Source organism: Drosophila albomicans, chromosome 2R (genome assembly GCF_009650485.2).
Source record: "Drosophila albomicans strain 15112-1751.03 chromosome 2R, ASM965048v2, whole genome shotgun sequence".
In the NCBI taxonomy this organism is placed as follows: Eukaryota; Metazoa; Arthropoda; class Insecta; order Diptera; family Drosophilidae; genus Drosophila; species Drosophila albomicans.
The window spans coordinates 24,478,891-24,502,058 of NC_047631.2; the positions used below are offsets into that span (position 1 = coordinate 24,478,891).

General features: G+C 37.8%; 1 protein-coding gene across 2 annotated transcripts in view; it reads right to left on the reverse strand.

Annotated features, from left to right (window-relative positions):
• Nucleotides 1-23,168, reverse strand: part of LOC117575213 (hormone receptor 4) — a 58,223-nt gene that overhangs the window by 30,486 nt on the left and 4,569 nt on the right. For both annotated transcript variants that reach the window (XM_034259337.2, XM_052006633.1), the window contains exons 2-3: nucleotides 22,101-23,063; nucleotides 21,909-22,040 (exon numbers count right to left, since the gene is read on the reverse strand). In XM_034259337.2, the coding sequence (XP_034115228.1) occupies nucleotides 21,909-22,040; nucleotides 22,101-22,713 (745 nt within the window). In that variant the 5' untranslated portion in view covers nucleotides 22,714-23,063. The remainder of the gene's footprint in view (nucleotides 1-21,908; nucleotides 22,041-22,100; nucleotides 23,064-23,168) is intronic.

The following is a 23,168-nucleotide window of genomic DNA, read 5'->3' on the forward strand; positions in this document are numbered from 1 at the left end:
AAAACTAAATTTAAAAAATATATAAAAAATGTAAGACCTAAACTAAGTAAAGCTTTTAGCTAACAAACCCTAAAATAAATCTTTTGATCTATGTAGTTATTATCTTTAAATGAAATTCGTTTAAATTGTCTTGCATTGCACGCTACTGAATAATTCATTTGAATTAGAATAGAATTTTATTCCCATGCTTCCATTGTTGGTTTATTTTTAGTTTGAGTTTCAAATTGAACTCCTCGCTAGTCCAGTCGCTCCCTTGTGCCGCCGGTATACAGACTATTTTTAGTTACTTTGGGTGCAAATAACAAAACTGCACAAACTGTGAATGAATGGAAATTTATGGGCCGCAACATTTCCATGGCTTTCACTGCGTCAGCGACAACACAACAACAGCAACAACAATAACAATAGCTTGAAGAAAATATTCATCCACCTGTTGTCAGAGTCAAGGCCACGCATTGCTTTCGTCACAACTCAATGCGTCTAATGCAAACACACACACAGTCGCACACACACACAGTCGCACACACACATACATCGATGGGTTTCCCTGGGGTGGCAACGCAGGCGCGCTGCTAAGTATGCTATACTTTCTGTATTCATTCATAAAACTGACTGGGAAAACTTTACGCAAGCAAACATTTTGGGGGGATGGGGGCAAAAAGGACCCCAGAAACCGGCAATTTTTAGCTCCATCGATTTTTGTTTTGATGCAACAATACAGCGAGTGAGAGAATGCGCAACAATAGTTGCAGAGAGCAAGGAAATAAAAGAGAAAGTCTGCTGCAAATTGTGCTCTCTATGGCTTCCCCTTGACTTTGACTTGACAGGAGCGATGTCCCTATATATGCACATGTATATAATATGTAAATACACAGAATGGAGGCGAATGAAGCTTGTTCCACCTTTTTGCAAAAGAAACAAAACAAAAAACCGGTGCACATTTATCATCTCGGCAGTCAGTCAAGCAAGCAGGCAACCAACCCGATTTGTTCAGGTCTCGCCACGAAGGCGTTCAAAATTAAAAGTCGCTCAGCAGCAGCAACAACAACAAGAACAACAACAACAATCACAGCGGCAACGGCAACAAACATTAAGGCGATTGCATTGCGCAAATGCGAAATGATATTAAAATGAAAAGTTTGCCAAGTAATAAACTGATAAAGAGGCGACGTCTGCGCCGTCTGACGGCGACATATCGCAAAAAGGTAACTTATTAAACAACATGGCGCTGAATGTTTATAATACACTGCAATCCAAAGGGTATAATTGTTATAGAAATGCATTTGGTATAAAAACCGAGTATATCATTTTACTTCTTAATCTAAACTAGGGAGATTTTATCAAAAGAACATTATGTGTATTCTATACAAAAAATTGTTGGATAAAAAAGAATTTCATATAGACAGCACAAAAGGGATAGAAACAATAAAAATTGCCTTTAAACATTGAAACACTGAAACTGATCCACTTTGGAAAGAAAGAAAATTGTAAGACTCTTATTTTCAAAATAATAAGAAATTCAAAGTGCTACAGAAAATTACAATTAACAAAATAAATCAAACGAAAACAAGAAAGCTAATGAAAGCTACTACAGTTTTCTCCACTGATACCCGCTTTTCAATTAAATATACCGATAAAATACTAAATAATACCAAAAGTTGTATTTAGTACATTTATTTACTATTATTATACATTACCGCTACACCATTTTTATTTAAATTAAAATATACCAACTAAAAATACTATATTTGATATATTGATTTAAGAATATAGCATACAAGTCAAAATATACCAAAATATATATGCGAAAAAAAAGAATATCTATAATTATTTTGAGGAATTAAACAAATCTATAGTTTCAGAATATGAAAAAATAAAGCTTAAAAGCAAGAAAAGAATTTATTATTACTTTAAAATTTATTTTATATCACCATAATATATATTGAAATGTAAATAATCTTATTTTCTGGAACATAATTAAGCAACGAAATATTATTTACTTAATATGTTCTTGCCTTAGGGCAAACACTCTTCGACCTTTGAGACAAAATTAAAAAGAAAAGGAAACAAGTAAGAAAGCTACAGTCGAGTGCACTCGACTGTGAGATACCCGCTACCCATTTTGAATAAAAGAAATATATTTTGCGATAATTTTCTCAAAATATACCGAATATACTGCAAAAATACTAAAAATATACCAAATAGTATATTTGGTATATTGATATAGTACCGCATTCAAAATATACCATAGACGGCACAATATACCAGATTGTCATCTAAAGCAACAACCCTAGTAAGTAGACGTGTTTGCCCATACAAAAGTATTTCTTTAATAACTTCGACAATTTTCATCTGATCGCAACCAAATTTTCAGGAATCATAACTACTATAGTTATTATTATATATACCAAAATTCGCAACTCTAACTTTAAAATTACGCTTGTTATTCGATTTTTTTGATTTTCGGGGGCGGAAGTGGGCGTGGCAAAAATTTGAAACAAACTTGATCTGCGTGCAAACATAACAAATGCTGTCGAAAAAAAATTATAGCTCTATCTCTTATAGTCTCTGAGATCTAGGTGTTCATACGGACGGACGGACAGACACACAGACACACAGACACACAGACGGACAGACGGACATGGCGAGATCGTCTCGGCTGTTAACGCTGATCAAGAATATATATACTTTATAGGGTCGGAGATGCCTCCTTCTACCTGTTACATACATTTCCTGCCGGCATAAAGTTATAATACCCTTCTACCCTATGGGTAGCGGGTATAAAAACTAAACGAAACACACGCACAAATATTACGATCCAGTTTGTTGCTGTTGTTGTTGTTGTAGCATTGTGGCTGCCTCGTTGCTGCAGATAAATGTAAATTATTATGTCGTAAATTTGTTGACTGCCATGTTGGCCAGGCTCTTCTGACAAGGGGCAACAACAATGCGCCAGCCGTCGATTTGCACCACATAAAAATGAAAAGCCACAAATAACAACTACAACCAACTTGGCTTATAAAATGGCTTGATTGAGTCCACAAAAAATAAAAAGAAAAAGAAAAGTTATATAAAAATAAATATATGTATATACAAAAAAAGAACCAAACTAAGCTTGGGCGAACCGGATGCGATAGGCTCAGTGCAGCAAGTTGCAACGTGCAACGCGCTGCGTGCAACATGTTGTTGATTTATTTGAGCCGGCACACGACCAAGCGACGACGATGACGACGACCACGTTCCAAATGGTGGGCGACAAAATGACACGCAGGCAAAAGTGCAAGTAAGAGGCGTGGCAGCTTATCAAAGCGTATGTGTGGCAAGTGGGCGCATCAAGCTAAAAGAAACTTGTGGCGCGTGCCACAAGCAGCAACGCCCAACAAGAAATTCTTGAAGAAGGTTTCGAGCCGCCCTTGAACTTATGGCCAAAAAGAAGAAAACAGCTGACCGACATTTCTGTTGTTGTGTGCGCTGTGTGTGTTGTGGCAGGTGGGTGGACACAGTGTCTGGCATGGGGTGCAAGTGTGTGTGTATAAGTGTGTGTGTGTGTGGGCATATGAGAAAAACAAACAAGCTAACCGCAAGCACAACAAACAACCCCCGCAAAACAAAAACACACACACACAGATAGTATACAAAATTTTGCGAGCAGACGCGACGTCCCCAAAAGCAAATCGGAGGAGAAGGCGTCGGAGGAGGCGGTGGAGGAGGCAACTGGCAACGGGGGCGTGTGTTGTTTTTGTGCCGGTCGCGTGCCACGTTGTCCTACACACACAGCGAGTGCCAAGTGTCGCGGGGTCACTCAACTGAATAACGCTCCAAAAACAGAACAACGATCGAGAGCGAGATCAAGAGCGAGATCGAGAGCTGCAGACTGGAGGCGTCCACGCGAATCGGTTGCCAAATTGGTTAAGCCAAGTGGGTTGCTGTTGCTGTTGTACAGCAGTGGACTACTACAACTGCTGATCGCAGTTCAGACAGTTGTCAGTCTCTCGTCGCTGAATGTGTCTAGTCTGGGTGGGTGTGGGAACCGATCGCAAATCGCACTCGCATTCGCATTCGCACTTGAAATGCATACGCAAAAATTATTGTGGCACACGCCCACCCAACACAACATTACGTTAACATTAACGTAACTATATAAACTCGATCCTCGCGTCGATCGCTTTTAATTTAATTAGTTGCGCGTGCAACCAGCTGGGGAAGACTTTTCTTTAGGTTGCATGCTTCACGATGCGTCGCCTCGTGTTATTTATGCGTCGCCTTTCTTTATGGTTTCCCATATAAATTCTCATTCAGCTTGTCATCATTTTCGGCTGCTCTCTCGCATTTTAAGCGCGTCGAGGCCACATAAACTATATCTGCAGCGAGAACTTGTGCATCGCGTTTTGAAATAAACACATTGATGCACCTTTCGACGGCAGCATAACGCTATTTCATAAGCAACAATGTTGCAAAATACATTCAATTAATAAATATATTCAATTTGTACCAAGCTATTTTTACTAAGCTTTTAATTTGAAGGTTATTAAAATGTATTTGCTCATCGAAATATTTTGAATGCCACTTAACAATTATACACACAGAAAAATAAGTTATACAAACAAGAATAAAAATCTTGAGTTTGAGAACTTTTCGATTTGAAAAAAATCTCTTGAAACAAGAATTCTAGAATGAAATATCTTAGAACTTATTTGCGATGATCAATCAAGATATAAACAAGTAAAGCAAAACTTTGTTGTATTAATTTTAAAATATACCGAATTAATATACCGCAAAAATACTAAAAAATATATACCATATATTTGGTATATTAATATAGTATATACATTTAATTTTGTTCTTGCTTCTTGAAACAAGAATTTTCCATCTTGTTGTAATTGCCTTACTCTAAAATAAGAATCCAAAGTTCATTATGATTTTCTTTCTAGATTTTAGCACAATTTTTTTTTACAGATGATAGAAATAAGTTCTTGAAATTAGATTTAACCCCAATTAATGTGAAAATTGATCCGAATACATTTTAAAATCAAAACAAAAATTCTATTCAATTGAAAGTCTAGATGACTTAACCTAATGCTCAGTGTATAGTCAATAAAATCGAACACTTGTTAACTATATATCATTAAGCATTAAATTCGATTTTAGCATTTCTATATATTGATTATTGCATTGCAATTACACAGAAAATTAAGATACAATTTGTGTCTGATTTTGTTGATTACCAAATTTGAATTATAGTCAAAAGATTCACCATTTGTGGATCATTTTGGTAAATGTGAATTTCAGATTATAGATCAAAGATAAATTCCTTTAAATCGAGCAAAGTTCATTAGCGAAAACGTATCTTATTCAATGTCCCGCTGAATGCTATAAACTAAATGAAAACAACTTTTAGAAAGCGAACAGCTTCTAATTGCTTTTATGATCCATAAATGATATGGCTGAGATCTAGCATAGATTAATTCTTGTGATATGTTAGATATAATTAATCTAATATCTATTTATGAGCCCGATAGCCTTGTTAATTGGCTGCTTAGAATTTCCTTTTTTAAAATTTAAATGTTGGTCGCTTTCATTGCAGCCAGACAGGAAATTGAATTACAAATGAGTAATCCAAGCCAGAGTACTTGACCTGGTCACCAAATGCTGGCTGGCTGCTAACTTGGCTATAAACCGATGTCAAGATTGTGTTTTGCTGTAATGGACGCCCACATTAGCGTTTGTTTGCCTGTAATAATTTATTATCACATTCGCGGCGGCAATTAATATGGAAAGAAAAAGAGACAAAGTAAATACGAAACGGAGACAAAAAATTAAATGAATGAATCAAGCAAAGGCAAAGGCAAAGCGGACTGACAAGAAATCATCAATGAAAACAGGCAGAGCTTCTACTTAGGCCACAATGTATCTATGTATCTATGTTTATATCGTTGTATCTATGTGTTGTTGTTGATGTTGTTGTTGCTGCTGCTGCTGTTGTGTTGGCGTTGCTAAAGGCAATCGGCAGCTTTGACTAGCAAAGCGTTTGGCAATGCAGAAATCGAATTAGCCGCAACATGGCGCACGACACAGTCGCGTATCTTACAGATACTCGTACTTGCTTGGCGTGTGGGCTGCGGTCAGTGCGTAGGTTGCTGCTGCTGCTGCTGCTCCAGCACCCTGTATCAGCAGCCACAGCAGCAACGCAGCGGCAGCATAATAAAATTCAACAATTTATTGCTGTTACCGCTTTAATTTGTTGTTGTCTGCTGGCCAAAAACAAAATTTTCATTCACAAAACGGCGGCCGTTGTATGCAAATTGATCGCTGGCTTTCAACTCTGACTGCGACGTCGACTGCGCAGCGTCGACACAGACTGCGTCTGCAACTGCAACTGCGACACACTTGGCAAGCGATGTTCAGTGATTGCAACAGCGACAACCGCCACCGCCTATCAATGAATGAAACAACTGTTGCTGCCCTGGCCCAGGGCACTGTCCACTGTCGACTGCACTACGGGCCTACGTGTCGGCTACGTATTGGCATAAATTATATTACAAATTCACACTACACAACGCGGGCACATTGACTGCCAGATAAGGCTTTTTGTGTTGTGTGTGCACACACACACTCAAAATCAGTTCAATCTCTAGAAAGTACTATAAAAAATCAACGACTTTATTGAGTGACAAGTGGGAGTTTTAACTCTATTAAGCTTACAGCTTTATAGCAGAGCTTGCAACATTAAAATTTAAATATTTAATATACATTTTATACTCCAATAATAACTGTAAAGAAAACGGAAGTAGCTATTTAATAGTTTCTTGGGTTCTGCACTTTATTATTAAGTTTTTTTCTTTCTTTAAAGATTGGATATTGTTAAATTAACCTGAGAGTTTTTAAGTTTGGTTAAGATTGTTACCCAAAATTAAACTAATCGGAGAACTAATAAGAACTTTTTATAGTTTTCATTTAAAATCTAAAATAATCTTTAAATCAAATAAAATTTCTGCAAGCTTTCATCTGAAAGTTTTTCAAAAGCTCTGTTTATTAAAGAACGTTTTCGCATTACATCCCTAGGAATTAGGCTAACAATTTATTCCTAAAAAAATTAACAAAAGCAAGCCTCAAAAGCATATCTAGTAGCTTTTAAATTTCTCCACTAGCTACACAAAAATTTTAAGCAAAAGTACCATTAAAAGAAAGTTTTAATTTAAGCTTCAGTAGCGAAACTTTCAAAGCTTCTTGAAGAATCTACAGCTTTAATTGGCAGCTTAATTTTAAGCTTCCTCAAACAAACCGATTTTGAATTTCCCTTTCAATACTTTAGAGCATTGCAAGTTCGACTTTCGATTGCAAGCACATTTTGTTGACTATTTGCATTTGCATTTATTTATTTAAAGCATTAAACAAAGACACTGTCGCAGAGACACACACATGTTGTAGTGGCTGGCGACATGCAACAAATGTTAGACATTCAATTTGTTGTTGACACTTCATTAGCAAAACATAAAAGTGGGTTAAATGTTGCTAAAATTAAGCGATGCACACACACTCTGAGTGAGGCGCACTCTGACTGCGGCGCCCCAAAGAAGATGCAACACTCACGCCACAAGTTTGAAGCCAACCCAATGGACAGTTGTGTTGTTGCGTTGAGTTTTTGTGTTTGCGGAACCCGCAGCTTAACCTAATAAAATCAATGGATTACGTTTTGGTGTTTGGTTACTGGGGTTGGGTTTTGGATTTTGGATTTTGTTTTTGGCCAACACATCTCGAGTTGTTGAGTTTTTATGAATGAAATAGTAAAAAAGTCAAGAAAAAAACTAAAAATGCGCCCACGTTGTGCGCCACATGATGAAATCATGAATGACTGAATAAATGAGTGCATGAATGAATGAATGAGTGAATGGTTTTGTTGTGCCCAAGCCCAGGTGTCAAAAGGGCACGAGACATGGAACGTGAAAACGTGGGCAGAGAGATCGAGACGAGCAAGCAAGCCAGCAAGCAGCTAGCAAGCAAATGCAAATTGATGGCCATGATGGCTAAGACGATGCATCGTCTCCATTAGCCACGCACACCGGAACCGCATTAGCATGATCATCATCAACAACAATGTTGATGAGGAGGAAGACCGGAAAGTGCCAAAGTCTCCAAAGTCTGACTCCATTGAATGCTAACAAATTAACTGTCAAATGCTTCGACATCATTTGATGCATTCAATGAAAACATTTCCCAATCTTTACTCGTTTTTTTTTATGAATGAAAATTTATCTCTACAAACTTTTGTTCGATGCAGCGAAAGCTTCGTGTGGAGTGAGAAAAATCTATCGATGCAATCAGCAGGCAGTAGATTTGTTCGTTGTATCATATTTCAAACGATTGTCAACGGCTGTCATTGTTCCCAATACAAAGTGTTCTAATATTTTTCAAGTCGTTAAAGTTTAGTTCACGATGTCGCAGCATAGAACTTGAATTTTATTTCCGTTTTATAACTGATAAGCGTGGCGAGCACAGAAGAAGAGCATTCATCTTGACAAAATTCCAAGAGGATTGAGTTTCTATTGTTCTTGTGAAATGTTTTTATTTCTTTATTCACAACGAAGAGTAGAAAATTAAGAGTAACCAGCTATCCACTTATAAAATATACACAGTACTAAATTACGCAAATGTAATATACTGTGAAATAATATTACCTTTGCATAATTTAGTATGTAGGGTCACACTAAGAACAAATTATTGCCAACTCCTCCTTATGAGCGTTGCCAACTTCAAGAATGCTCAGCGTTGCCAACACACAGACATACTAGACAGGCAACTTTCCTTAGAACTATCGTTATCGTTGCACTGTTGACCTTCAACGAATTGAGCCATAAGAAAAAGGCAAGAACCCACACATGAACATGTTAATCATAAGTGTATCAACTTAATTATGGAATGTTTTGCACTTATAACAATTGAGTTGAATTGTTGTTGAGTTCATTGCAAGAATAATAGTTTTGAAAATTGTGCTTTCAAGTTGCTGTCAAGAAATCGAAATTCTCACACACAGCTGGCGGGCATTACAACTCTATATGTAGTTGGCAACAGCTACAACTACAAAAACATAACCACTGAACCACTAACCACAATCATGGCCAGGCTGACGTCATATAAACAAATGCATAAAAGCCGCGCAACGATGACATAAATTGCATTTGAATATTGGCCAACATCAGTAAGCCATAACTGTGCCTCGACTCGGTGCTTTGTGACTTTATCTCTCTGCCAATGTTTTTGAACCACTCGCCTGTCACGACGCAACGTCGACGTCGACGTCAGCTTTGATCGATTTTTGGCATGAAAAGCGACAAAATTGCAGCGCCCTCTGTCGACCGCAAAAGTGCACAAAATAAATATCGAAAATAACCAAAATGTTTAATGAATGGGGCGCAGCACGACAACAACAACAACAACGCAACAACATCCGCTGTCGACGTCGACTGCAACGCTAACGCTTAGTTTGTCTCAGTTGTTGTTGCTGCTGCTGCTGCTGATTTTTTCAGTGTTGCGCGTGGGCAGCTTCATTCATAACGAACATTTTCAGAGACTGAATGAATTGCAGTTTTGCAGCGCTTGGGCCACATAACGGCACAATACAACAACAACAACAAGAACAGCAACAACATGCAAGCAGAGGAGCAGCATCACAACAGCAGGAGCTGCAGGAGCAGCTCTCGTAATGCGCTGATTGGAGACCCAAAACCAAAACGAAGAGAGAAAAAAAAACCAAACTCGATGGCGATTTACATAAATCAGCTGCAAATTTGTTCCACTGTTCAAATGCAATGTCGCCGTCGTCGTTGATGTTGTTGTTGTCACACACACAAGTGGCTTTACGCATGCGAGTGCGAGCGAGAGGTTCGAGGAAGTCACAACAGCTTCCAGTCTGACAGCGGGAGACGTTGTGGGGCCAGAGAGAGACAACGAGAGAGGGAGCGAGATACGTGTAGCCAAAGTCAACGCGTGTCGGCTTAGAAAAACTCACAGTTGTAGCAACTGGCGCAGTTTTTTTTTTGGGCTTTTATTTTTATGATACCCTTGCATGTCGAGTGTCGAAAAGAAGTATAAGGCCACTTACCGAGAAGAGAGTATTATTATATATGGGTAGAGTGTTAAAGCGTCGACACTGCTATTTTGTTGTATTAGTTTTATTTTTTTGCGGGGGCCGTTGCCAAAGTAAGTAGCTTTGTGTACAGTTTTGTTGGCTTTGTTGACTGCTGTCGTCGTCTGACTGGAAGTTGGAACTTGGATTTGCAGTTGGAGTCTTACAATTTGATGGTCTGATTGCATTTGTGTAGTTGTTGCTGTTGCAACCCATCTGTGTGATTGCGAGGATGCACATTACAAAAAGAAGACGCGGCGCGAAGGCAACGGTTTTTGTTAATGCACTAAAGACTGCGATAGTTTTGTTACGATTGTAGGTTAATAAATGCATTATGATTTCACTTAAAACATTAGGAAAAATAAATAAAACTCTTTTTTTCTAATCAGCAAAACCAAATGACAATTTTTTCACAAATGACAATTTATATTTTTAAGGATATGGACACACTGATCATGCAAAAGCGCGCGTTTAGTCTACGTGCAAAGTGATTTACTGAGTTCCTCTACAAATTGCGCCACAATTCGTGCGTTCTTAGCACGCAACAGTTGGGCCACGGTTCCAATTAGAATTTCATATTGGAAATGAGCACATTTTAAAATTTAAATCTTCGGGGACACACTGATCGAAACTGATTGGATAAACTACTAGATTATGACGACAAAATAGTATAAAACAATCAGATAGCGTGTAATTGGATTTACCGTTATTTTTTTCCGTTAAGTAAACACAAATTACGAATGGTATGCGACATATTTGGGTGCATTTAAAGCTAGTCTTAATCGCACCACGTGCTTAAGAAAATATTTTCAATAAGATATGTTAATTGAGATTTGCAGCGAATTCATTAAAAGAAGTCAAATGTGCGTACTAATTTAATTGACAATTAACGAATTTCAATTATTAAACAAAAATGTTAATTTCCAATGTGCACCCGTCGGTTTAACAAACGTTATTGGTTTTGAATATTTGCCGCCAAAAATGTGGTAACACTAGTCAAAAAGTGCGCGTTTTCTTTTCGAGTGCGAAAATTATTTAATTCGGGTTTAAAGTGCGTTAAACGGTTCGATTAAATGATTAATTATAGTGCACGCGTCGGGACAAGTGCTATATTTGATCGGTTTCATGAAAGTTTTGGTGTAGAATTAATACTACATCGAAATTAACGTTCGCGAATAAATTGTATTGCGCATCGGCAACTTGTGTTGAATGTGCCATTCACATTAAACGTTTACATTCATATGTTTGGGCACTTTATGTCTAATAAGAGGTGTAACAAGTGTTAACGTTATATGAGGATGTGTCCACAGCAGCCCCACTTGGAATGTGAGGTTAAAATTGAACTTGGGCGCTGAAAAAAGAACAAATTTGCAGCACCGCTTAGTCCAATTAGAGGTTGCACTTGATCGTGAAGAAGCGCTGAAATAAGATGCATTTTTGCAGCTGCAAATTTGATGTTAAATTTACTATATTGTTGAGCGGGTGCTGATAGTATAATAAATTTGGCAGCATCCTCATGACGTGCATAGAATAAGGTAAATACTATATGTGAGCACTTATCCCATTAGCAGAACTAATTAGCATGCCTTCTATTTACTCAGTCACAAATCGTCGGCATCTCTCAACATTGACAGCCAGGAAAATGCTAGAGGACAGTCTTTGTGTTAACGATACGAAAGATACGTCTTAAAACAAAAAAAGAAAGAAAAAACTTGGCAACCAACACTGTCCACTGTGTTCCAAAATGCACGCCCCTCGTACACACCCCCTGGCATAAATCTTTTGGAACACACAACGCTCTCGACATACACTTGAAATAGTCAATCAAGATGGATGAACTGAACGGATGAAGGGAGAAGGGGAGTGCGGGGGGTCGTTCCGAACGAGCCAAATCGCTTCGAACCATGGCGATCTATGGCGCGCATGAGCTCATTAGAAAATATGCGCGTAATTTGTGAGACATTTCGACTACACAACATTTGTGGCTATTTTTGAATTGGTTCGTGTGCTGCTGCTGCTACTGCTGCTGCCGTTGCTTGTTGCTTCATTGAAATGTGTCAAGTGGCATGGTGGCATGTTGTGGAGCCAACGAGAGCACTGGAGGGAAACGCACTTGAAACGTGGCTACCAGCATTGACCACCAATCAAATTGAAGCGGCGGCTCATCTAAAGCGGTACTAAAAAAGGCAACATCAACAACATCGTGAGTGGGGCGAAAGCTGCGCGCGCGTTACGCCCACATCGGTCAAATGGCTAGCAAAACAATAATGAAAAACTTCCAAATCACGCAACAACAACAACAACTATATACATATATAATAATAATAATAATAGCAAAGAGCAACAAGAGTAGCTGCAAACAGAACAATAAACGGCATAAAGTTGATGTAAATTATTTGACTACCAAATTTAGTTGGAAATCTTGTGATCTGCGCTGTTTGCTGTTTGAAATACACTTGCCGCAAAACCAAAAGTCCTAGAAACTAAGCAACAAACTTTGTGCCACATGACACGACATGACAACCACAAAAAGTGAGCGTGTGGAGAATGAATGTTAATTTTTTGAAGTAAGTAATCAACTTTTGATTTCATACCTAATCCTAATTCATTTGAATATGCTAAAGATATACTAATTTAAGGCAACAATATTAGAAATGCAACTAACTATAAACTATAATAATTATTTTATTTATTGTTTATTAATCATGTCATATTGCTTACTATATAAATTGCTTCTTAATCACTTTTTATTTCCAGACGATTACTCAGTGAAAATTAATTGGAATTATACTATTGTAAGCCAGCTTGGACAATATCGAAAAGTGACTAAAAGGTAATAAATACTTTGTATACTTCATTATCATTCTCTGTACTAATTTAAAATTCTTTTATTCTAGTGTCACACTACAATGGGTGAGTGGATGTAATCGTATTAATTATGAACTTCATTATTTATAAAGTTGGAAGTGCAAATATTCAAATAGGAGATTATCTACTTCAGACAATCGTTGTATAATTTCCTTATTGCCTTACATAGTGTATTCACTATTCCTTATACATTTGCTTGTTGAAGAAAAAGTCATATTTGTCATATTTGTAAACCATCTGTAAGGCAAAGTAGTGTCTCGGCCCACGATGGACGCAAAGTCGAGCGCTCTCTACAGTGAAGCACTAAAAAACGGACGGTGAGCAGTGACTGACATTTCGCCTCAAATCTTAAATGTCAGATGATTGTGTGACTCTGAATCTGAATCTGACTCTGACTCTCTGTGGCATGACAGTTCAAATGTGCACGAGACCATTTTGGTTGCTGTCGCAGTCGCTGTCTCTTTGTTGTTGTTGCTGTTGTTGGTGCTTGGTTGATTGTGCCATTTTTTTATGGTTTACGTTTTTTTTTTGGGGGAGGTTTGTTGGTTGCTTTGCACACACACTGTATGAATATGCATTGAGCTTGTCAGACGGCCAAGAGCGTGATGAAGTGCTGAGCTATGAAACTGGCGCTCGAATCTTGAGCCCTGGAGTTTGTTTATGCTGCCACACATTTGAAGCGCCCTGAGAGAGCGTTGCAATTGTTTTTGTTGTTGCTCTAGTGTGGTTGCTGCAAATTGCGATTGTTGTTGTTGCTGTTTGTGTACCGGAAACCCGCTGCGACAGCCTATAATTTGCAAATTTAATTTGCAACACACGCCAACATGTGACCCCAAAAAGAGCAAAATGTTATAAATAATATGCAGTTGCCAGTTGCCAGTTGCCAGTTGCCAGTTGCAAGTTACCAGTTGCCTGTTGAAGCTGAAGCTGTTGCTGGTAGGTGTTCAGCGGTGGCTTACCTTAAACTAGAAATGCACAACTTATGAATGGAGCTCTGCGACTCATGAATGAATTTAATTCAAACTACATGCTGAGTCTCTGACTGAGTCTTGGGGCTGGGCGAGATCATGTCTCTCGGTTGGCAGCGAATATTTTATGCAAATCCCAAAAAAAAAAGTTTTTGCGGTTTTGTTTCTTTTTTTTTTTTGCAAATGAACAAAATCAAACAAATTTCAATGTTGTTTATACGCTGCTTGATTTAATGAATCGTTTTGTGGTTTTCTATTTGTAATATTTTTTATTTGATTTTTTTTTTCTTTAATTTGATATTTTGTTTTTCGAGTAGTCGCTACGTGGGTTTTGTGGCGTCTACTGCGTGGGGGGAGAGAGACTCATCTTCAGTTGTTCAGAGATGTTTATCTGGAGTAGCTAAAAAGAGACACGACGTTTATCTTTGATGACCTGAAACCATTCATTTTTCTCAATTCGCTTCTCGATCCATTCACTACCGATATATAGAGTAATGGGTGAAGTTAAATCCGATTCGGCATCATCATTACCATTCGTCATCTCATGGGACATCATTATGTCGATGACAATGATGCAATGCAGAAGATTTAGGGCTCCACTTAACAGGGCACAAATCGATTGACCACGCATATATCGAAAATATGGATGCACCTTTTGATTTGTCTCTATGAAATTTCGCGATGCACTGTTTTCCGCATCCCACATGGTTGCCAGCGATAGGACGATGTTCAGGAATGAATTGAGACCCGTGCGTATTACTTCCAGCCATGGCTTTGGCAGATTCCCCGTGCATATGCTTATGCTTTGGAAGAGTGTGAGAACCGTGAGGAATTGAAATATTATGGAAAATATATATTGTTGTAGTTCCTCTTTGAGCAAATCGTTTTTCTCGGGCAAATTGATGAAGGTTCCAACGTGATATCGTATCGTATATAGATTGAGTATCGTTTCGAAAGTATAGAAAAACAATAGAATAGCGCGCATTTCACTTTACCGATCGAAATTTTCATTTTCGATTTATGTTGACATTGTATTTGATGCGTACTTTGTTTATGAACTTGGCCAGATTTCTTTCGATACATCAAATGGTTCAATTATCCTCAGCAGACTTCTTAACATACTCACAAGAGGGAATTCCATTTAAAATAATAAATGTAAATATATTTCGGTCTTTACTAAAAAACTGACAAATCATAGAGAAATTTGTGTTTGTTTCGAATTAGATCAAGCATTGAATCCAGCTTTTCCCCAACTGTCTAACAAAAGTCTCCAAATTTGATATGCAATTATTGCACTCGACATTGAGATCAAGCACAATAATTTACAAGAACATAAATTCAACTTATGCACATTTAAAAGAACTGCATTTGGCTGCTTAAACCTTATATACGTGCCTATGTATTACAATTTCAGTGGTTTAACTTGCTGCAAGCAGCCTGTGAGTGGCACCCACACAATCAACATAAATACATACATAAGTATTACTTTGGGGGGCACCTGAGCTATGACTCTATTTTTAGACACATGATGCCAAAGCGTTCACTTTGAAAGTCGTTAAAGAGATATACACAAATTATAACTAAAGTTAAGTTAAATGCAAACAGCCGAACGAAAAACCACAAAAAAATAAACCAGCAACAGCAAAATCAAAAAAAAAAAAAAAAAACTGCCCACGTGCTTGCGGTTTGTGTCAATCGTATAAAATACATTTGATTTGAATTCGATTGGGACAACGGACAGCAGACAGCCGTCTAGAGTTCGAGACTGGCGCCAGTCTCAATCCCATGAAAACAGGTGACAATGCAAAAAAAATAAAATAAAATGAGCAACAAGTGCTAATAGAAGTTATACCCTGCAATTAAGATAGTTAATACTTAGGAAGCCTATTTGAAATGCTTAATAATTAGGTTTTTGTTGTGATCTTACAAATTGTAATTAAGATAGTTAATACTTAGGAAGTTTATTTGAAATGCTCAATAATTAAGTTTTTATTGTGATCTTACAAATTGAATAGTTATCAAGCGATAGCGGTGAAATTTGTGAAATATAAAGATCATAAGATAATCTTTTTAAATTCAACATATATAATTGGGATATTAAAAATATTAAATTATTGAGGTATTGTGGTGAAATTTGTAGGATATAAAGATCGTAAGATAATATTTAGATATGTGAAGGTTAAGGCCATAACTTCAAAATTTCTAATCGTTATTTACAAATATTACATACTTTTACATTTATAGAGGTTTTATGGTGAAATTTTCAGAATTTAAAGATCATAAGATAATATATGTCCAAAGATATTGTCTAAAAATCTTCTTATTATGATATTAAAAATATAACTGTTCATCAATCTTTTACAACTCTCAAGAGATTGTGATGAAATTTTCAGAATATAAACTTGACTAGGTACTCTTTAGATATATTTAGAGTGATGGCAATAATTTCAAAACTGTGCATTTTATGGGACTTTATAAAAAGTGAACAAATTCTTCCAGTTTTTGTTAAAATTATTAAAAATTCAGTTTTAGTAATCATCTCATAACAACTTTTACATCTCTTAAGCGATTTTAATGAAATTTTCAGAATATAAACATGAGTAGATATTCTAAAGATAATAACTGTGAATTTTACGTAACTTTATAAAAAGTAAGAAATTAACAAATTTTTTTTTATAATTATTCAAAATTCAATTTAAGACCATCCCATAAAAACTTGAACAGGGTATCTAATAAAATGAATAAACAAATTTTAAAGTTATAGATAGAAATGAATACAACTTGATCAGCGATCCATGCATGGCACACTTTTCCGACCCACGCGCATTATGCTAATAATCAAAAAGCTAGAGATTTAGTTGCTACCACCATTTTTTGATGATGAACTGTGACAAATCTTTTGGATTTGGCGAACTCGCATTGCCTGAACTTGTGCGACGAGACGAGGCAACGTTGCAACTGCAATTCATCAGCTGAATTGTGCCACCAACAAAGCCAAGCCAAAGAGTCAGAAAAGAGAAGAGAAGAGAGTTGAGAGCCGGCAGCAAATGCCATTCAACATTTGCCATGTAAATGGCAATTAAGTTGCCGTCATCGTCATCTCGTCGTCTCGTGAGGTCTTGTGAACTTGTGAACCACAGACGATGCTGTGATGCAGCGATGATGCGGCCACGGCCAAAGGCAGTAAGGCAGTCTAGGAGGAAGTCGTCTATGGGCAGTTGCAGTTTCCTTTTGCTCATTTCCATTTGGCCAGACTCTCTTACTGCACACACACACACACAGAGTGCAATTAATCGCCGCTCAACTGGCGCACTGATTGCAATTAATCTTCATTAAAGGCTGAGCAGGCGCGGCTAGCAATCAACGCGGGAGGCAAAGTGAGATAGAAGAGAGAGTGAGGCAAATGTCCTTTTTGGCCCAAGTGTTTGACATGGCGCGAGAAGCACGCTTAGATCCTTTACAAACCAATTTGGTGATCATTGTCGTGAGCTGTTTGCTGCCACAATAACAACAGCAACAGCAACAATTGGCAACTGGCAACAGAAACTGCATGCGACAGCAACAACATTCAACTGACCGCACAGCAATCACCTTAATTAAACATTAGGCAAGCCTCACTTGGCTTGGGAAGTCGGTAGTCGTAACGTCCCAGTTGCAGTTGCAACAATTGTTGTTGTTGCTGTTATTGTGCCTGATGTTGGAGCTGAGCTGAGGCTGTTGCTGCTGTGGTGTGGTCCATGTCAGCGATTTCCGTTGCACAAAAGGCGCAAAGGTTGCCCCAGCAGTGATTGTCGCCTTAATTTTCTTGCAGTTTTCTTGGCTGTTGCATTCGCATGTTGCTGCCAGTTGTTGTTGTTGTTGTTGTGTTGCTTGCCCCAACGTCGACGTCGACATCGTTGACAAACGCTGAAAGGCATTGTGTGTGTGATTTTTCATTGGAAAACGATCACCCAGCTTGATTTGACTGGGCCAAAAGTGCCAAATGGGCGAAAGAAAAATACAACAGCAGAAAAAAAACCAATGAAAAATCTCAAAAACGGGTCACGTTATTAATTGGTGAACCTTTTTTTCTTTGCCACACACAGATTTATGAATATTGATTGCAACTTGGAAGTGCAACACATTGTCTCTGTGGCCCTGGACTGTGGCACAACACTCAGATTGAGTCAGCTTCCTGTCGATTAGGGTCACTCAGCTGTTCGTGTGTGTGTGTGTGTGTGTGTGTTGTATGTGAGTTTGTCTCATTGCAATTGCGTTGCTCGCTGTTGATCGGTCAGCCGGGGTCATTTCCTGACTAATTAGCGATTGCCATCACAGATTTGCTGCTTTTTTCCCTCCTCCTCCCCCTGCAATCAACTTTACCCCGGCGCCGTTTCTGTTTATTTTTCTGTTTTTGTATTTGTTTTTTCTTCTACTGCTTCATTCGGCAATTAAGCGCCGTCGTATATTTATGATATTAATTAATTAAGGCAATTTGTGTGCATCTTGGAGATACGAAATGTGAGAAACTCTCGTATTTAACAGAGCAACAAGTACTCTTGAAAAGGGGGAAAACTGATGTCTGAATCTGTGGACAGAGTAGCGAAATGTAGAAATTAAATAACCTTGTTAAAAAGTAATAACAATAAAGCAAACAAGAAGAAGTCTGGTTTTTGCGAACTTGAAAATGTTTACTTTGCTGGTTAATTTCTTTTAAATATTGTTTAGTCTTATTGAGTATAATTTTGATTAAGACATAGAACTCGCATATGTATCAAAGTATTCTATTTCTATCGCTTCTGTAGTTTAGTTTCAAATACATGATTGGTAGTCCTTAAAATAATGTCCTATAGATTTAATGAAACCAAATCCTATCTGTTCCATTTTTATACTCGGTAGCCATAGAGTAGAAACGTATTATAACTTTGTGCCTGCATATGTAACTTTGGATAAGGCATACAATTTTGGTTAATTGTAATATATTTCTTCAGAATATTGTTTAGCAATGTTGATGCTAATTTGATATAACGATTTGAAATCCCATCTTTTTTTCATTTTAAGGTTTGATTTAAAAGTTGTTTGTTGTTCGAACTGAGAAAACGTTGGCTAATTTAAAATATTTCTTTCTAGTATTGCTGGAATATCCCTATTCAAACAATCAAAAATACCATTTCATATATTGATAACTTTAGTATAAGTTCTATACAAATGAGCTGATCACACTAGGACTTCCTCTTTCCTTTTTGATCCCGATTTAAATGTGAATGTGGTGCGGTTGCGATTGAAAAATAATTATATATTGAAAATAATTTAATATTATAAATATCCAAAAATATAAAAAATTGAAGTACGTTTCTTCTTATTCAGGAATACAGATACTTGTTGAACAAGTATTGACAATAAAATGATCTAAGGAACTAAATCCCAAAAGCAGTTTCGTTTCAATTAAAATATAGATATTCACTTTTGCTTTGAGTTATATTAAAACTTGCTTAGAAATATGTAAACTTGTTCAATGATATATGCAAACATTTCTTTAAAAGTTTGTCCAATGGTAACGCAAATAATTTGACTGGAAGATTTTAAATCACATCTGTAGTGTAATTTCAAATAATTTATGGATATTCACTTTTGCATTAAAACTTGCTTTGAAATATGTAAACATTTCTTCAAAAGTTTGTCTACCGTTATTGGTAATAATTTGGTTGGAACATTCTAAATCACATCTCTTGTAATTTCAAATAAAATATTGATATTTGCTTTTGCATTGAGTTCTATTAAAACCGCTCTAGTTGTCTGGGCATTTCCCTTGGATCTTTCGTGCGATAAAAAGTCAATATTGATGCCAACATTGACACACTTTGGGTGGTCTTGGCGCTGACTTAATTTTGGCAAACCGCAAAGAGAGAGACGAGGCCCAGCCCAACCCAAAAGCGGCAGCGGCAGCGGCAGACGAGTAATCGATGGAACGTGTGACGGCAACGACACCGACAATCGACAACCAACAGCCGACTGCCGACAGCACATGCATTGCAAGTGGGCAAAGAGTGAGGGGGTGATCATGCAGATCGAGGGGTTGGTGGGGCAAGTGGAGAATTGGACCGAGCTGGGGCCAACACCTGTTGCCCCATTGCCATGGCGACACAACGTTAAGGGCCGCTGTCGTTTGTCGATGCCGTCGGCAATCGTCGACGTCGTTGTTGTTGTCATCGTTGCTGTCGCTGGCTGGTTGTAGTTGCCGATGCGCGCTGCATCATTTGCAAATTCAATTTCAAGTTTTTGGCAGCATTTCAAAAGAGTCGTCGCACTCTATGCGATGTTGTGTGTGGTGTGTGAGAAGCGAATGCAAAACGCGTGCAAATGCTCCAATGTGACGGCGACGGCGGCGGCGCCACAAGCGATGTCAAAAATTACAAGCGAACGGCATTAAAGTGCGCAAAATTTTATTTAATTTATTGAGCCATTAGAGGAAGAGTGAGAGAGACACCACACATGCGACACATGGAAGAGTGGAGTAGAGAAACGACGAGGAGAGAGGGGGGATCAACTTTGGCTGTCAGCTCATTCATAGATTAATTTTGGCAATTTATAGCCAGTGAGATAGTTTTGAGTAACTGCAGCATGGAGACTGCGGCCTGTCGCCAGAGAATTATGCAATGAGACGGGGCGCCACAAGTTGCAATATATACTGTAAAATACACACACTGCAACAACCTGGCGACAGAGACGACTAAATATCATTATGAATACACTTGGATCGTAGAGATCTTATGAAGACTTTACTTAAGTTGATTAGAGCGCTAAGAAAGTAAAGTTAGGAGGTGACATCAATTAAGAATTTGATTGGTTTTCAATTTCTTGCTGGTTTCTTTGTAGAAGCTGATCAGAAGCTAAGGAAATTATGTATTTCCAAAATTATTTTATTTTCATTATTTTTCCTTTTCATACTCGCTACCTATAGGGTAGAAAGGGTATTATAACTTAGTGCCCCATGAAATGTATGCATATCATAGAAGAAGTTATCTACGACCCTAAAAAGTAGATACTTATATTGATCAGCGTCAACAGCCGATGAAAATGAAATAAGTTATTTAAGAAGTACTTTTTTATGGGCAAAAATATTTACTTACTATGGGTCGTAGTTGCTTTTGCTAACAATCTGGTATATTTTTCAATCTATGGTATATTTTGAATGTAGTACTATATCAATATACCAAGTATGGGCAAAAACACATATTTACTATGGGTCTTAGTTGCCTTTGCTAACAATCTGGTATATTTTACACTCTATGGTATATTTTGAACGCGGTATTATATACTATATTTAGCAAATATAACTTTTGGTATATTTGTAGTATCTTTTTGGTGAATTAATTCAGGGTTTTTTTTTAATGGGGCGGGTTGAGTGTTCTAGACTTTAAACAAGCAAGTAAGAAAGTATTTTGTATGAAGAATCTGATCAGAAGCTAAGTAAAAGATGGTAGAAGATGTTTTCCCTATACGTTTTATCAAGCCAACTGAGAGTTATTTTAATTGCTTTAAAAGTATTTAAATGTTTCTAAAACCCAGTTTTAAATTACGAAAATATTGGTTCAAAGTTCATTGTTGGATATTTTAAGCTTCAAGTCAAGTTTTGTATTGCTTTCTGTGATTCCAAATGTTCTTTTTCAAAGCTCACAAGTTTATAGCATTAAAAGAACAACGTTTTAATTGAATTTGCTCAGCAAAAACATATCCGATATATACCCCAAATTAAAGAGTATTTTAGCTGCGACTTCCACGGAGTCTACAATAAAATCATGTTAATTTTTTATGTGAATGTGGCAGCTACAATTATGAATGCGTCTGCGGCACTCGCCTATGACAACAATTCACACTCGACTGAAGTTAATTATTAATTAAACGTTGCGTTTGCTGGCTTAATATCTCAACTTTTTATTATGTATTATGTGTATTGTATGATGACTCACCTGTGCCATTGCTGCCAAACCAAAGGGCCACGAGGTCCTCGTTTGGCGGCGTGTGATGATAATGATTTCCGTAGAGATAAGGATTCGGATAGTCGAGCAGAACGCGACGCGAAGCAGGCGAAGATGTCTCAGCTGTGAGAAGAATGCAATGATCAGTCAATGATAAAACTCTTCATCAAAAAGTTAACTTACCCTGAGCTAATTGTGCAGCATACTCCGATGCTTTCTGAAGATTGATGCGCGGTCGCGGCTTGGCGAGAGTTTGCAATTGCTGTTGTTGTTGGTGTTGTTGATGTTGCTGATCCTGCGAGGGATTATTGGCTGCTGCAGCGGCGGCTGCCGAGGAGTCTAGCAGCAACTGTTGCACCTGTAATATGTCCACGTATTCGTCGAGCTCAACTCCTGTGGCCTCCTTCCCTGTTGTGGTCGGGTGTTGCAGATAGTTTGATGCCACTTGAGATGTTGCAATCCCGTTATTATTGTTATAATACCCTAGAGCGGAGGTTGGGGCTGCCACAATGGGTGGCGGTGGCACAGCTGGTGTGGCAAACTGCAAGGGATTGCGACTGAGCTGCGGTGTTGTGGGTGTATTAAGCGAATCCTGTGCTGCCGTTGGTGTTGTGGGCAACAGGCTTAAGCCTGGCTGTGTTGACTGTGGCAATATTGGTGGCGCGGTTGCAGTTGCTGTTGCTGCTGCGGCGAGTGCAGGCGGCGAGGGCGTGGCTGTGTTGTTCGGATCTGTTACCGTTGTGGAATGCTGCTGGCTGCTTATCAATTCATTCTGACGCCTCATTGTCAGCAACATTTTTGTGACTGTTCAACGCGTTGTCAACGTGCGAAAACGAAAATATCGCGAGAAGATTCGAAACGATAATGAAAACGAAACGGAAACCGAACAAAAAAGAAAAACTTAAATGCATTAAATGATATGACTCCATTGGTTTTTTTTTGCAGATTGGACACAATTATTGAATTCGTGTTTTAACACGATTTGTGATTTGATTTGCACATTTTTGATTGGTTTTCTTCACATTTGCATTGATCCTCTTGGGTTTTGGTTGGATTGGTTTTCACTTTGCTTTTGAATTCTATGTCAGCGAATCAGTCTTTACGTTGTATTCTTTTACTACAAATTTGATTGACTTGCGCAGAGATCTGAAAAGGAATGAAGAAAAGGAATTAGATTGGTTATTTTGCTTGTACTTTTTAAGATGATATTTTAGAGATCATTGAAATAATAATTGATTATTTTGTTTGTTC